This window comes from Pelobates fuscus, chromosome 5 (assembly GCF_036172605.1).
Source record: "Pelobates fuscus isolate aPelFus1 chromosome 5, aPelFus1.pri, whole genome shotgun sequence".
Taxonomy (NCBI): Eukaryota; Metazoa; Chordata; class Amphibia; order Anura; family Pelobatidae; genus Pelobates; species Pelobates fuscus.
In genome coordinates this window covers 38,169,591-38,185,665 of record NC_086321.1, presented here as the reverse complement: position 1 = coordinate 38,185,665, position 16,075 = coordinate 38,169,591, and the positions used below count along the sequence as shown (strand labels likewise).

The 16,075-nt window shown below is 42.1% G+C and overlaps 1 protein-coding gene across 2 annotated transcripts in view; it reads left to right on the top strand.

Annotated features, from left to right (window-relative positions):
- The first annotated feature begins 3,554 nt into the window (after positions 1-3,554).
- Positions 3,555-16,075, top strand: part of ATG10 (autophagy related 10) — a 110,335-nt gene continuing 97,814 nt past the window's right edge. For both annotated transcript variants that reach the window (XM_063456763.1, XM_063456762.1), the window contains exons 1-2: positions 3,555-3,615; positions 6,788-6,912. In XM_063456763.1, the coding sequence (XP_063312833.1) occupies positions 3,612-3,615; positions 6,788-6,912 (129 nt within the window). In that variant the 5' untranslated portion in view covers positions 3,555-3,611. The remainder of the gene's footprint in view (positions 3,616-6,787; positions 6,913-16,075) is intronic.

Genomic DNA, 16,075 nt, shown 5'->3' with positions numbered 1-16,075 from the left:
AATGCCCCCTACAGTTCTTATCACACACATCCCCTCCCACACACACATACACTGCCCCATACATATTAATTCTTTTTTTTTTAAAACAACACATATTATATTACAAATATAACCCCCCCCCCACCCTTCTTACATGTGTTTTTTTATTTTATTTAAATAAAACAAATATTCATGTCCCCCCTCCCTTCTTACCTTTACTGGGAGAAGGGGCAGGCCCGTCGCTACCGGACAGGCAAACCAAGCAACTGCTTGGGTCCCCGAGCTGGCCCGGGGCCCCGAGCAGAGCCGGTACTTACTATAAGGCTGCAGCCGCCTGAGCGCTCTATAGAGAGCCTCAGGCGGCTGCAGCAGTCCTCGTCATCACCTCCCCTTCTCTGGCTGTAGCGTGGCCGAGCTCCTCTTCCTCCTGTCAGTCCGGCCGGGTACCGCGTGGTAACAGGAGATTCAGTTTCCTGTTCCCGGCCGGACTGACAGGAAGTGAGCACTCAGTGTGCACTTCCTGTCAGTCCGGCTGGGAACAGGAAACTGAATCTCCTGTTACCACGCGGTACCCGGCCGGACTGACAGGAGGAAGATGAGCTCCGCAATGCTACAGCCAGAAAAGGGGAGGTGAGAAGAACATAGGGAGGGAGGGAGGGGGTGGGAGTAAAAAGAACATAGGGAGGGGGGAGGGAGGGGGGGAGTAAAAAGAACATAGGGAGGGGGAGGGGAGTATGAAGGACACAGGGAGGGGGAGTAAGAAGGACACAGGGAGGGGGGAGGGGAGTATGAAGGACACAGGGAGGGGGAGGAGGGAGTAAGAAGGACGCAGGGAAGGGGGAGGGGAGTAAGAAGGACACATGGAGGGGGAGGGGGAAGTAAGAAGGACACAGGGAGGAGGAGGAGGGAGTAAGAAGGACACATGGAGGGGGAGGAGGGAGTAAGAAGGACACATGGAGGGGGAGGAGGGAGTAAGAACGACACAGGGAGGGGGAGTAAGAAGGACACAGGGAGGGGGGAGGGGAGTATGAAGGACACAGGGAGGGGGAGGAGGGAGTAAGAAGGACGTAGGGAAGGGGGAGGGGAGTAAGAAGGACACATGGAGGGGGAGGGGGAAGTAAGAAGGACACAGGGAGGAGGAGGAGGGAGTATGAAGGACACATGGAGGGGGAGGAGGGAGTAAGAGGGACACATGGAGGGGGAGGAGGGAGTAAGAAGGACACATGGAGGGGGATGGGGAAGTAAGAAGGACACAGGGAGGAGGAGGAGGGAGTAAGAAGGACACAGGGAGGGGGGAGGGGAGTAAGAAGGATACAGGGAGGGGGAGGGGGAGTATGAAGGACACAGGGAGGGTAGGAGGGGAGTAAGAAGAACATAGGGGGGAGGAGTAAGAAGAACACAGGGAGAGGGGGTGAGGAGATGAGGAAAAGACAGGGAAGGGGGAGGTGAGCAGAAGCAGAGATTAGGAGAACACAAGGAGGGGGGTGAGGTGAAGCGGAGATGAGGAGAACACAGGGAGGGCGGGGTGAGGAGAATATGGGGGGCGTGAGAAGAGACTGGTAGGGGAGGGTGGGGGGAGATGAAAGACCACTAAGGGGCAGTGCAGAGCTCTAAGCAGTATTTGCACTGTAAACATTTTTTATTGATATAAAGTGTGGGTGAACTTAAACTGTATGGCTATGTTGTGGTTCCTGTAGGCCTTGCGTGCATGTGGGGGGTGGGGGGGTTGGAGTTTGGGGGGGCCTCCATGTCCGTTTTGCTTGGGGCCCCCAAATTCCTTCAAACGGCCCTGAGAAGGGGGGACATATTTCGTTCCCTGGTGGTCCGGTGGGGGTTCCCTGGTGGTCCCAGTGGTGAGGTGAACTCTAGCCCACGTTTCAGGGCTAGAGTTCACTCTCGCGAGATTTGGAGCGTTACCGTGGTAACCAGCCAGCCACCTGTTTTCTCATAATGTCTACACCTGAGCATTTTGCTTGACTTCTTCCAAAGTGAATTTTAGACCAATGCAATATTCACTAATCACCAAACGGACAAAAGCAGAATTAAACAATTTTTTTCAGAAAGCCACTTATCAATTTAAAGTGACACTCCAGGCACCCAGACCACTTCTGCCCATTGGAGTGGTCTGGGTGCCAACTCCCACTACTCTTAACCCTGCAAGTGTAATTATTGCAGTTTTTTATAAACTGCAATAATTACATTGCAGGGTTAACTCCACCTCTAGTGGAGACACCTCTACTAGACACCCACTAGAGGGCACTTCCTGGTTTCTAGCACAGGAACCCTGTGCTAGAGCGTCGCTGGACATCCTCACGCTATGTGAGGACCTCCAGCGTCGCTCATTTCCCCATAGGAAAGCATTTTCAATGCATTTTCAATGCATTTTCAATGCTTTCCTATGGGGAGCGCTAATGCGCATGCGCGGCATTGCCGCGCATGCGCATTAGGTCTCCCCAGCCGGTGGGCGGGATCAGTCTCGCCCACCGCCCGACGCAATGCAGAGGAGGAGCGGCGGCAGAGGAGGAAGCAGCAACGAGGGACATCGTCGCTGCCTCAGGTAAGTTACTGAAGGGGTTTTCACCCCTTCAGCAACCGGGGTTGGGGGGTGGGAGGGAGAGGGGACCTGCAGTGCCAGGAAAACGGATTGTTTTCCTGGCACTGGAGTTTCCCTTTAAATTTACTTTATTTCAGAGTTCAGTAAATAAATCCCCAAGACAGCTAAATTGGAAAATTAGTTCGACCATTTCACCCTAAAATTAGAATTTCGCCTTGAATTCACTTTAAATTTCTGACAATTCATGCGTAAGTGAATACTTGTGTGAGGCTTATTCACTAAACACTGAGTTCCTGCATACTGAAATCCAAATGGAAAAATGTAAACACAAAAGGCCAAGCTGTGAATATAACTGTTGTATCCAAATCAGGTATTTTTCAAATAAAATAAAATAAAATGTTGCAATTCTGACTTCAGTTTTGAATTTAGCGAATACATTTGTGGGACTTATTCACTAAACTCTGCATTGTAGCGGAATGTAAAACTGAATTACAAAATTTGGACTGCAAAAAAAATTCCAGCTTATTTATAGCCACAGTTTGAATATTTTATTTCCTAAATAAATGTTTCTATTTGGATTTTAATTTGCTGTGTGTGTTTCATAGGTGCGTTGGAGACTTCTGGGGCATAAATATTAGAAAGGCAGATCATTGCTTGCGATATTAACCCAACATATTTTAGGAGCAAATTCTGCAAAATATGTGTGTCAATGTAAGATAAACCCAAACAATGACCTCACAGGTTACATGCTGACATTTCTGTTGCTTGGGAGAGTCTGACTGTATTAACCCATTCACTTCCCAAGCTCTGCCCTTTTTGCGCTTGTTCTCACACAGTTATTGAGCTGATTTTGCTGGATCGACACCCGCAGTCACTTATATTATGTAACATGGCAGGTAGACAGGCCAATGTATCACGCCACTTACAAAAAGTTGCAACATTGTAAACAAATGTTACCTTATACTCTACACAGTTTGGTAGTGAGAATGCTGCATTATGTCAGGAATTACGGTAGTTTGAAGCAGGGAATTCTGGGAGCTGAAGCATAGTTTGCAGAGACAGAGGATAGATCAGGAAGATGTGTGAGTTTTGCACATTTACGTTTAGCAGGAATGTAGCTGAAAACATGTCCTCGGTTAAAAAAACAAAAAAAAAAACGTTACAAATATAAAGCTGAAAATGCTATGTATTTGTAATGGAGAGTGCACACGTACATCTTGTAATTGTATATTTATCATATTGGCAGTCTGGGAAGTGTTATCCCATTGTACAGCGCTGCGGAATTGGCTGGTGCTATATAAATAATAAAATAATAATAATTTACTAAAATGTGACTTGCTAGGAATTCAAAATGATTATTAAAGTCTAGGCCAAATTTGTCAAACAGAATGTATGGCTGGCTTGGAGAATTTTTCCAATTTGCCCATTTCGTCTTAAAATATAACATTCTATTTGAATTACCCACGACCTCACTTGTGGATAAAGCTGATGTGTTTACCTGTCCAAATGTTTGACAGGAGATCATGTTTTTCCAGGATATATACGATTCATCGGGCACAAATTGAGCTGGGAATCACCAGGGCAAATGCTCCCCCCAAAGACATCAAACAACCATTTTATTTTGTTAACCTAACTTGGCCGAGCAGCAAACCAGGATTAAAGTCCAAGTCAAGAGAGCAGTCTTCAGTTAGGTGCCGGGCTGTGACAAAATTGTGGGAGAGCAGGGCATCAACAGCAAGACACAAGTGGGCGAAAGGAGGAATAGACAGAGGGGCACAAGTGGTGAAAAAGGAGGGCATGGGCAAAGGGTCACCAGTGCGGAAAGGGCATGGTTGAGGGACACAAATATGGTGGAAAGGGAGAATGAGCAGAGGGACAAATATATAATGTGCCCGCCTGACATTTGGTTCTTGATCAGCCCTTGTGGTATGTAAATTTCAAATGATGTCGGTAAGAAGTCAGTTTAGGAATATAAGAGGAATCTTGCAGCATATGAATGCTACTACAGAAAAACTCCGCAACATGTTCAGTGTGGTGCCCAAAAGTATTTATAAGCAAGATGGATGCAGCAAACATGGTGGATATGACAACCCCACAGGACAGTGATGACTTTTAACCTATAGCACTCTGGATGTCAAAGTTCCTATGATCCTCAGCCAGCTTATAAATTCAGAGACATGTTCATCTTAGACAAAGCTATTAATTACATTTTTATATCCCTTCATACAGTTGGGTAGGGACTGAAGCTCGGTATTTGGGTCCCTATAGCCCCAGATCTTTTTACCCCCCATACCTTAAAAGGCACCCTGCCAGCCCATGAAGAGGGGTGTCTTTATGTGCCAGTGACAAGATCAGAGATCTCCCTTACCAGCCTGTTGCTCCCACCGTAGGATTTACCAGAGAGCATCTGGTAAATGGGTAACATGAGCTCCGGCATTTCAGCGCTTTACCGTGGGTTGCCACGGCAACACTCTGATACTATAAGCCAGACCTGCACAACTTGGCAATAGGTAGGGACCAAAATTAAAATAGGCTAAACATCTTTGGGCCGCAAATATGTTTTTAGTGCATTAGTGTTTGTCCTCTTAATTCATTGCTTTACTCCTTACTATACATGCTTTCCTTTCATTCTTTTACCCTTACAGTAAATCCCCCTTTTCATTATTTTTATCCATGCCGGGTATCATTTCCATTCATGGTTTTGCTCCTTACTATGTTTTTTTCAATTTCATTATTTTACTGCTTACTGTTTATTTCTCCTTTCATTTTATTACCCCTCACTTTTTGCCCCTTCCTTTCATTCTTATATCACTCACTTTTTACCCCTTCCTTTCATTCCTATATCACTCACTTTTTACCCCTTCCTTTCATTCTTATATCCCTCACTTTTTACCCCTTCCTTTCATTCTTATATCCCTCACTTTTTACCCCTTCCTTTCATTCTTATATCACTCACTTTTTACCCCTTCCTTTCATTCTTATATCCCTCACTTTTTATCCCTTCCTTTCATTCTTATATCCCTCACTTTTTACCCCTTTCTTTAATTATTGGGTTGACTGTGTGTGAGGGGTGGTGACAGTGTGTGTGTGAGGCTGACAGTGTGTGGGTGAGGAAGACGGTGTGTGAGGAGTAGTGACAGTGTGTGAGGAGTAGTGACAGTGTGTGAGAAAGAGTGACAATGTGTGAGAGAGAGTGACAGTGTATAAGAGAGTGACAGTGTCTGTGAGAGTGAGTGACAGCGTGTGTGAGAGAGTGACAGTGTATAAGAGAGTGACAGTGTCTGTGAGAGTGAGTGACAGTGTATAAGAGAGTGACAGTGTCTGTGAGAGTGAGTGACAGCATGTGTGAGAGAGTGACAGTGTTTGAGAGAGCTACAGTATGTATGAGAGTGACAGTGTGTGGGAAAGTGTGACAGTGTGTGTGTGAGGTGACTGTGTGACCAGCCTCCCCACAAAATACTTTTTTTTTTTTTTTGGATGCCGGAATCCATTTCTTGGAGGTCCAGTGGTCTCCCTTTCTGGTGGTCCGGTGGACTAACTCTCCAGTCTGCAGCTCCTCCTGGTGCAGAGTTGCAGACCACGTGGTAGAGGTCTCACGAGCTCCGGCTGGAAGTTTTAGAGTGTTGCTGTGCCGCGGCAAAGTTCTGGTTGGCCGTAGCTCACTGACAGCTACTTCACAGTCTGCAGCTCTGGACCCAGCGGAGCTGTAGACTGGAGGCTGCGGTGGGCAGTCCCTCCTCCAATGCCGACAGGCTCTACTGGGCTCTCCCTCCTCCCTGCCCTGCGGTAATAAAAGCCAGTGTTCCAGACTCAGACAGGTATCTGTGTGTGTGCCTGTAAGTAACTGTGAGTGGGCCAAGAGTTGTGTAGAGCGGTGAAATTGAGATGGGCCTGGGGGACACTAGCTACCTCCCTGATGTATAGATAGATCTATCTATCTATCCCTTTTCATTGATGTTGCTTACACAAGAAGTGTTCTGCCTTCATTTCTGCTTGATGGATGCTGATATTATCACCCACATGGCACATCAGGCTCAATACATACCTCCCAACATTGAAAATGGAAAAAGAACAACACTTTAATTTTAGGGGTGTAAATGGGGGTCTGTCCAGATCAAAGCTGTTCTGAGAAATTATAGATGACATCACAATTTATGAAAATATAGAGTTTTTTTTTTTTTTTAAAGAAGATGAAATAATATATATATGTGTATGACAGAATGTTTTTAATGCCTTCCTTTTATGTATGTGCAGGTAGTGCTACTACAGATACCAAGCACGACTTCTTCCTTGGAGAGGAAAAATTCAGAACACTATGTATGGAAATTGTAAAACATTCACAGACTATAGGAGATGACTGGGAGTGGATATCTCTAAAGGTATAATTTATTTGAAAAAAAAAAATGGTATACAATGAACCAAAAAGGTTTTATTTAATTTCCATTAATTAAGTATATATTATTATCCAATGCTATATTCCCTAGCCTGGCACTAAAGAAATGTCACCTAGCAGTATTTGGTGTGGGTGAAGCTGTGTTTTATGATTTTTAGTAATGTGTGAAAGCAAGTAGGACATCTTACACTGGGTAAACTGTATAAATATGTACATTTTCATGGAGAGCGAGTGTGTGTGAATGCATGGGAGAATCAGTATAGGTGAATGCATAGGTGTATTTGTGTACAGGGTGTTGGTGTTTGAATTAAATGGTGTGTAAGTGTACAAGTGTATTTGATTAGAATACATGTATTAATGGAAGCAAGTGTGTTGTGTGAAGGGTCGGGGTGGGCATGAATTCAGGGATGTATTTATGTGTAATGTTTTCGGGTTAGTATAGGAATGTTGTAAATGATAGGATATTTTAGGGATTCTGCTGATGTACCTAGAATAGAGGATAAAACATAGTGCAAATATTGTTTGATACTCAAAGGTAGTGTACTGGTATATATGCACTCACAAATTCCAAATGGATTAGCGTTTTAAAGGTGCCGCCCCACGATGTAGATGGGGGGTATCAATCAGTATTCCTCCTCGAGTGGTAGCCAGTGGGGTGTCAGGGTCAGCTAGATGGTTCAAAACAGACTCCGACCAGAAGAATCCTTCCAAGGCAATTTATTCACTCATAAAATCAGGAGGTGTACAAAATAAGTAAAAACAAATATAGAGATAAAACAGGTCACCGGTCCGGTGACCTGTTTTATCTCTATATTTGTTTTTACTTATTTTGTACACCTCCTGATTTTATGAGTGAATAAATTGCCTTGGAAGGATTCTTCTGGTCGGAGTCTGTTTTGAACCATCTAGCTGACCCTGACACCCCACTGGCTACCACTCGAGGAGGAATACTGATTGATACCCCCCATCTACATCGTGGGGCGGCACCTTTAAAACGCTAATCCATTTGGAATTTGTGAGTGCATATATACCAGTACACTACCTTTGAGTATCAAACAATATTTGCACTATGTTTTATCCTCTATTCTAGGTACATCAGCAGAATCCCTAAAATATCCTATCATTTACACTATTCTACTAAACGGTTATCTACTGGGAAATAACCTTGGGAGCTGTGTACCCAGAAGTTAAGTTTTTTCAATCACTTTGTTTCACGGGTGATTTTGTTTGTATTTCTATTAGTATAGGAATGTATCTGTGTGCAGGTTCTGTGTGTGAATGCTAAGTCGCGTCGTATGCATATGAGTGAGTGTGTGCCCTTATCTAAGAATATATGTATAAGCATGAAATTTGCTGGCATTATACCTATCATGCTGACTGTTTCTTTTATAATTTTTTAATCCATTGAAACAAGGATCTTACCCCACACAATTCATTGCTTCTTCATTAGATTTGCTAGCTAGTTATGAATGTGTCGATGTGTGTGTATGACAGTGTCTGATATGGTATTATTGTGAGTGTGTTTGATTAGGTGTATGAGCTAGGATGCCTTAATAACAGTCTGTTTCGCTAATAAACCTTTTTTTGTTCTGGCACATAAGTTCTAGGTAAATTAGTCAAGGCCTTAGGTAGTGTGTTGGTGTTTATAAATGCAGGGTTGTGTTTCTTAGAGGTTTAGTGTCTGTGGGTGTAAATAGAGTGCTGTATATAGTGTCGAAAGCCACAAAATATCTTAATACAAGGATGTATTGGCATGAAACATTAGTGTGTTGGGAGGTGTGTGCATAGAGGGACACTAATTTTAGGGTTGTAAGTGGGGGGTTGCCAGGGGATGGCCTGTTCTGATAAATTTTAGGTGATTTACTAATATCAATTTGTGAAACTAAGATATAATGTAGAACAAGCGCAATGTATCTTATTTACACAGACTGATTTCTAAACACATTTATTGGAATGTGGACAAAATGGAGCTACAAAAGAGGGACATTAGGATAGAAAAGAGAGACAGAGGGACTTGGGTCCAACAATAAGGACTGTCCCTCTTAAATAGGAACACTTGGGAGGTGTGGGGGGTGAGATGTATATGTGTAGAAGGGGTGTTGACCAGAAATAAAAAAGGGCACAGACATTTGGAAGAACATCAACTTCACATTAAACTCTTCACCTTTATTCATCACACACGGACAGGAGTATGCAACATTTAGCTCTCCAGACATTGTGGACTATATCTACCATGATGCTTTGCCAGCATAGGCCGTACATATATATAACTAATTTTTTTTCACAGTTTTGCCTATTGTGATTTATACACAAATATTACAGCTAACTATCTTATAACAGGTTTGCTTGTTTTGATTTGGTCAGTATTTACTATATTCTCTCAGTCTCTCACAAATGCCCCTTCGTCATTGTATAGTACAATGAGGGAAGGATTACACTTTTTTCTTATATATTTGGGGTTTACCGGGCAGTGGCCATACTTACGTCCAAGCCTCTTTGTCGTTTACAATAACTGTGATTGGCAGACAGACTTTAACACCTTAATCCTCAGTCATGCAATGCTACTATAAAGGTTGCAGCATGCATTGCCTGGATTTGCTGAGCTGTTTACTAATGTGAGAATTTAGAGTTAATTTCAAATTTAAGGGCAGACTAGCCGAACTAAAAGCACAGCTGACAGAGAATGCTTCCACATTCGCTTTTTCCAGTTTGATTTCAAACGTGAAATTCTCTGCTTCTCTTCTCCCCTCGTACTCCTGGTTCCATTCTCACTCATCGCACAGGAAGAAAGCTTAGGTTATCGAGGAGAGTGGTAAGAGAACTCTCTGCTATCGTTGGACAATAGTCGTCCTTCTTGATGACTTTGGTGAGGATAGATTGTAAAAAGGCTATGATAAGTGCAATGTTAAGCATTTTTTTTTAATTAATAAAAAGGGAGTCATACATCTAAACTGATTAATGAATGCTAGTGTTTTATAAAACAAACAAAAAATGTTATTCTTTCAATTAGAGTGTCCCTTTAAGCCCTTATCTTGTCCTTAAAGTCCCTATGCCAGCATGTAATGTCCTGCTTGTTTTAGCTCCCATTAATTTACTGAGTCATTCCATTTTGGAAAATGATCCCTAGAGACCATCTTATTATGCCAACACAGACTTTCCTAAAGGGGTTAAACCAAATAATTGTACCCCATGAGAGCTGCACCACTTTTTGTTGAATTTTTTTTTCTATTAGTTTATTATCATTCATTATTATTGGGGACACAGCCATGGTCAACTACCGCATAGGGAAAAACATTGTAAGTGCTCCCTTCTTGGAATTGTCATTTCTTTTACATGGGGCCTAGGTGTAACAGTGCCTATTATGGCTTTGCTCGGCCGCTTCCCCGCCCGCTGGAAAATGTTCTGCATATACCCCTGGATACTCCATGTAAGTGGAAAAGCGAAATACGAGGAGGAAGATAATGGAATTGGATTATTTGTTTTTAAAGGACTGCCATTCTATTTATATTGTAATTTAGATGTTCATTAATATTTAAATTACTGTTATTGTTGTTGTTTTTTGTGGTTTTTTTTTTTTTTTGCATGTATGCATTGTGTCCTGATCTGTGTTTAATAGTTTCACTTTCAACTTAATGAATTTGCTTTCATAATGTTAAAACAATTACAAGTAGCTGGTGGCCAGCTATTACCCTCTTAACCCATTGTTCCCATATGTCATATATGTTTCCCATTGTACAGCGCTGCAGAATATGTTGGCGCTATACACATAATTGTAATTGTCACCCAGATGAATGTTCTCTTATCAGGCATTGAATAGTGCAGTGAATGATTGGCAGTTTGGTGGGAGGAGCCATTTTAAAGGTCTAAATGTATCAACATCTGTCCATTTACTAGCCATCTGCTAGCTTTATATATATACAAAATGGTATAAAATGGTGAGAGCACACACAAAATAAAATATTACCACACACTTAGGACAATATTGGTAAAATCTAAAAAATAAAATAGAACATACACATAGATTAATATAGATAAAACCAGTTGTATGTATTTAAATAAATAAGCTGGCTCAGACTAAGGGCTTAAATATACAGAAGGGATAGGTAGCCACTGGATGTGTGTCCTGATACTAGGTTCCCTTTTGTTGTCACTTGGGTGCAACACCACAAAAAAATTGAGGATGCCGGATATAGGTGTGAAATATCACCCACAACTTTATTGAAACAAACAGAGAGATAAAACCTTATAGAAAAAGAAAGTCCAACTCACTTCCACTTAACGCGTTTCGGCTTGCTCGCTTTTCTCAAAAGTGGTTCAGCTACGATTATCCACATTGTTTTCCCCTTTATATCTATTTTGGCGAGTTTTTCGGAGGTCTCAATTATTACTTCCAGGTTCGTCATTCTCTCGCGACCAGACGCATACATTCGTGCGCATCCTTGCGTCTGACATGGGACGTGCGATCACGTACTAATTAGAGTGCCTACACTCGAGTTGGAGCTCCAATTCACCAACTCTTGTGTGCTAAGTTCGTTACATACAATCTATTTGCAACTCTAATGTCCACCATATTGGTGGAGTCCGAAAAAAGGCAAAACATATGCTTAATTGGGAAAATAACACATAAAAGGCGGGAAAGAAATATACTTATTTAAAAAAAAAAAAAAGCACAAATAACTTATCTTTAAAAAAAAAATAGACAGATTTTTTGGCTAAAAGGAGAAAAAAGAAAATTAAAAAAAATATGATCATTTACAAACTATTTGTAAAAAATACAATTAAATGTAATTGTATTTTTTACAAATATTTTATGAATGTTCATATTTTTATACATTTCTCTTTTTCTCCTTTTTCTTACTATAAGGTTTTATCTCTCTGTTTGTTTCAATAAAGTTGTGGGTGTTGCACCCAAGTGACAACAAACAGGAACCTAGTATCAAGACACACATCCAGTGGCTATCTATCCCTTCTGTATATTGAAGCCCTTAGTCTGAGCCAGCTTGTGGAGTGGCTCAGAACCTCGTGAGTGGATCCATTTATTTAAATACACACAACTGGTTTTATCTATATTAACCTATGTGTATTTTCTATTTTATTTTTTAGATTTTACCAATATTGTCCTAAGTGTGAGTGTGGTAATATTTTATTTTGTGTGTGCTCTCACCATTTTATATTATAGAAATACACTTGGTTTTTGTGTGATTGAAGTGATACATAAGGTGATTGTAGCACCATGCTCACCATTTTTTAATCAACTTTACTATTTTACTGTTATAGCTCTATATATAGATGAAATTGAACCCCCTTCATTTAAGGAAAGTGTGTTCTCTTACCCTTTAAGAATATTCAGGAACACATATTTAACATGAGGGAAAAAGCTTGCTTTGAGTAAAATGCATATTCAAACAATTGAAGGGCTTTTTGAACAGTAAAGTACTCACATGGCTGTAATAATTTGTCCTTGCAAATTATGGATGCCATGGCAACCACGATTTGTCCAGCCTGGGCAATAAATATTGTCTACGATAGACAATTAGTTTTGAAGGACAGCCTAATATACATGCAATGCTTTGAACATGTTAAATTCCTCTATGCAATGGCTAGACAAGCTTCTAAAATAACTGTGCATCAAAACAACTTCATTCCGATTAAGTTGTTATGGTTTCCCAAGTGTCTCTTTAGGGTCTTTAAACGGCTTCTTTCATCCGAACACTGAAATGCATTTTTACTTATTAGCAAATACTTTAAATGCATTTGGGTATGTCTGACTAATGCAAGTTAAATAAATGCTATCCCTGAATTTGAAAGGAAGGAAAATAGTTGCAATTTGTAATGTCATTTTCTGAAGTAGTCTGCTTTTGAGGCTTTGTAATGCACATCATGAGATCCTGTTTATTGCAGGTTGTGTTGGTACAGACAAACGCTTTCGGGGATTCAATAAAAGGGTTTTACATGTGAAAGCTGACTCTGAAATATGAAGAAATATGGTAAAGTGATCAGAGGCAGATTGTCCTCCTCCTTAGACCCTTTAAACAGAATAGTAATAATCTATAACATTTTACAAGACTCAATGGCAACTTCATAATAGCAGAATGTGATAACATTGCCTGTAAATCGATATTTAATGTGTTTTTTTCACATATTTTAAATTTTACACATACAATAAAAAAAATCAGGATAGCTATTACTGTAAACGAAAATACAATAAAATTAAATGAAATATAATACAATTATACTGTGTTTAAAAGGAGATAAATATAACGAGCAGTTTGTACAATAGGGCAAAAACTAATAGCAAATGGAATCAGACGCAAGGTTTTAATTTTATTCACACAGAGCTTTTTTTTTTTTCTATTCGTTATTTTTGCGTGCATGAAAAATACATGGAAACAAGCAATGCCACAACAGCATTTGCTAGTGTCTTGGTCCACATAGTGAAGACATTCGCGTGGCATAATATAACATTGCACATTTTATATATTAATGTAGAATTAGAAAGAGTGGGATCATCTAAACGATCAGCTAAAAGATAACACAGGCGCGTGATTCGGTTAGTATAAACAAGCTGGTGATATCGAGGCTTTATGGGGTCACATGTTGAGCTGAAATACGTATTGCCTATGCGGTGCCTAGTATATCAAGGTTGCGTTATTCGCTGGGTCTGTACCGATCTGAAAATTGAGTTACGGTTCTGAACCTACAGGGAACAGGCTTGTTTGGCAGTATTAAAGGCATAGTGGGGAGTGAGCTGATGGTTAATGCCTTAATTATTATAGCTAAGACTCACATTATAGGTGTTACCACTAAGGGTCCTCCAGACTTCAAGCAGCAATGCCACAGGGTGATTAAATTGAGTGGTAGCTGCTGCCTGCTGTGTAGAGCAAGTTAAGATCTAATAGGTAGTGGTGGGATTGAGGACCTTGTCCCGCAGGAGTAACTTAATGCATAGAAAGGAAAATAGGGTCATAACATTTGCTGACATAATAAAAATAGACTATGCTAAGCATGCACATTACACTCCCTGAAATCTAGCCTTATGTTCATCAGAACAATAAGTAGGCTCAGAGTCTATGGCTGAAGCGTCAGCCGAAACCACAGTCCCGGCTCAGTAAGACTCCGGCACCGCTGCCTGTAGGAGAGTCTGAGGGACTCTATTACCACCTCTGGGTCTATCAAGGATACCTCGTGTGGGGTAAGTGTGCTCTTGGTGGTGTGCCAGCATCTCTGCCCTCCGGGCCAATCTGTGTCTGTAGTATTCCTCTTGATAAGGAGTCGAAGTCTCCCTAGGCTCTTGCGACGGCTTTGCAGGGCTTTGGGCGGCTGATGTGCTGGACGTCCATCTTGGTTCCATGTCTCTTGCGCCTCGAGCAACCCACTCTCTGGTACTTTCTCGGCTTACGCCTTGTGTTTAGCAGGTCTCGTGGACACCGCGTGGGGGTTGTAACGTTGCATCAGTACCTTGTGAGCAGGTTTGTAGCCCAAGAGCGTCCGGGCAAGGCTGTTCAGATGTTTGTTTGCTTTTCGTTGTGTACCCCCTCTCTGCCCCCATCCGCCGCGGTGAGCGGGTGTGTTGCTGACTTGGCGGGGCTCACAGGGACTTCGCCTGGGAGGCGGTCTGGTGCATGCTGGGCTGCTGGGTCTGAGGCTTGGCTGTGGTAGGTTCGCCTGTTTGCTTGAGCCTTGCTTCCAGATTTGCCCAGAAGTTGGCAAAGTGGGAGTCCAGTCGGGTTAGGAACTCATCGATGTAGGCCTTGGCTGAGGGAGCAACCACAGTCATCGCCATTTTGCTTGCGTGGCATTTTCCAATGCTGGGTACACAAGGTAGTGGTGGGTGCCCTCCTGGGACCGGGATGTCCAAAGGAGGGGGAGGTGCAGGAGTCCGCTTTGGTAGCTGTAATTGGCGCCCGGAGAGCGGCCGTCTCTCTGGCACCAAAAGTGCTTGTAGGCTGGTCTGGGTGGCTGCGCTAACCAGATTGTCATCGATTTTGGGGTCGATCGATTCGTCGTGATGACTGTTGTGTGGTGTGCACTATTTTGCGGTGTGAGCGGATGACTGGCGTAAGTTATGAAGAGTTTTGTTGTGTGGAGCCCAGGAGCTCTTGAAACATGCTGCCATTCAGCTTACCACTCAGGCTCCACCGCCCCCCCATCCCCCCTCACACTGAGCTTTGATTCACTTTTTTTGGATGTATCTACAAATGTAAATCAAGTTTATTGTCAAAATTTACAGACTTTCAGCTGTTTGCAATGAACAAATCAAACAAAAGCAATAGAAAATAGCTCAACGCAACAAATGTTTCAAGTGGTTTCCCCAAATTCATCTGAAAATGCAACTTATATTGACTTCTCCAGTCTCAGAATTATTCAACCCATTCATGGCAAGCATCTTTAGTACTTAGCATCACCATTTTACTGTTGACCTGCTGCAAATGAGATGCATTGCCAGACGCAGGTTTCTGACAGCGTTCCTGAGGAATCTTAGCCCATTGCTCTTGAGCAATGGCCACCAATTCAGTAAGATTCATGGGTCTGCACACTGAAACCGCCTTCTTGAATTCCTACCAGAGAATTTTCCAGGACTTCATCTGCAACTAAGCTTTGGTGGAATTCGAGCTTTGCTTTGGGTCATTGTGATTGTCCAGTGATGCCCAAGCTTCAGCTTCCTCGCAGACGGCATGATGTTTTTCAATGAATACCACTTGCCTTTCACATCCTGTAGGTTTTCACTGCTAGAGGATGGAAACCAGCTCCAGAGCATCACCAAGCCACCACCATGCTTAACTAATTGTAAGCTCGTTTGAGCAGGGTCCTTAACTACCTATTGTTCCTGTTACATTTTGCTATTGTCTCATTTGGTAAATACCCCTCTTATTGTAAAGCGCTGTGGAATAAGCTGGTGCTATATAAATAATAACCAATAATAATAGCTGTAGGCAGTGTTCTTTTTAGCATATTATAGTTATTTTTGGCATTTATATAGCGCCAACATAGTCTGCAGTGCCTTACAATATTATAAAAGGGGAAAATTTAACAATAAATGAGGCAAGTACAAAATGTTACAGGAACAGTAAGTTGATGAGTAGCCTGCTCAAACAAGCTTACAATCTATAGGAGGTGGCGTATAAAACATAATAGGACAAGGGATAGAA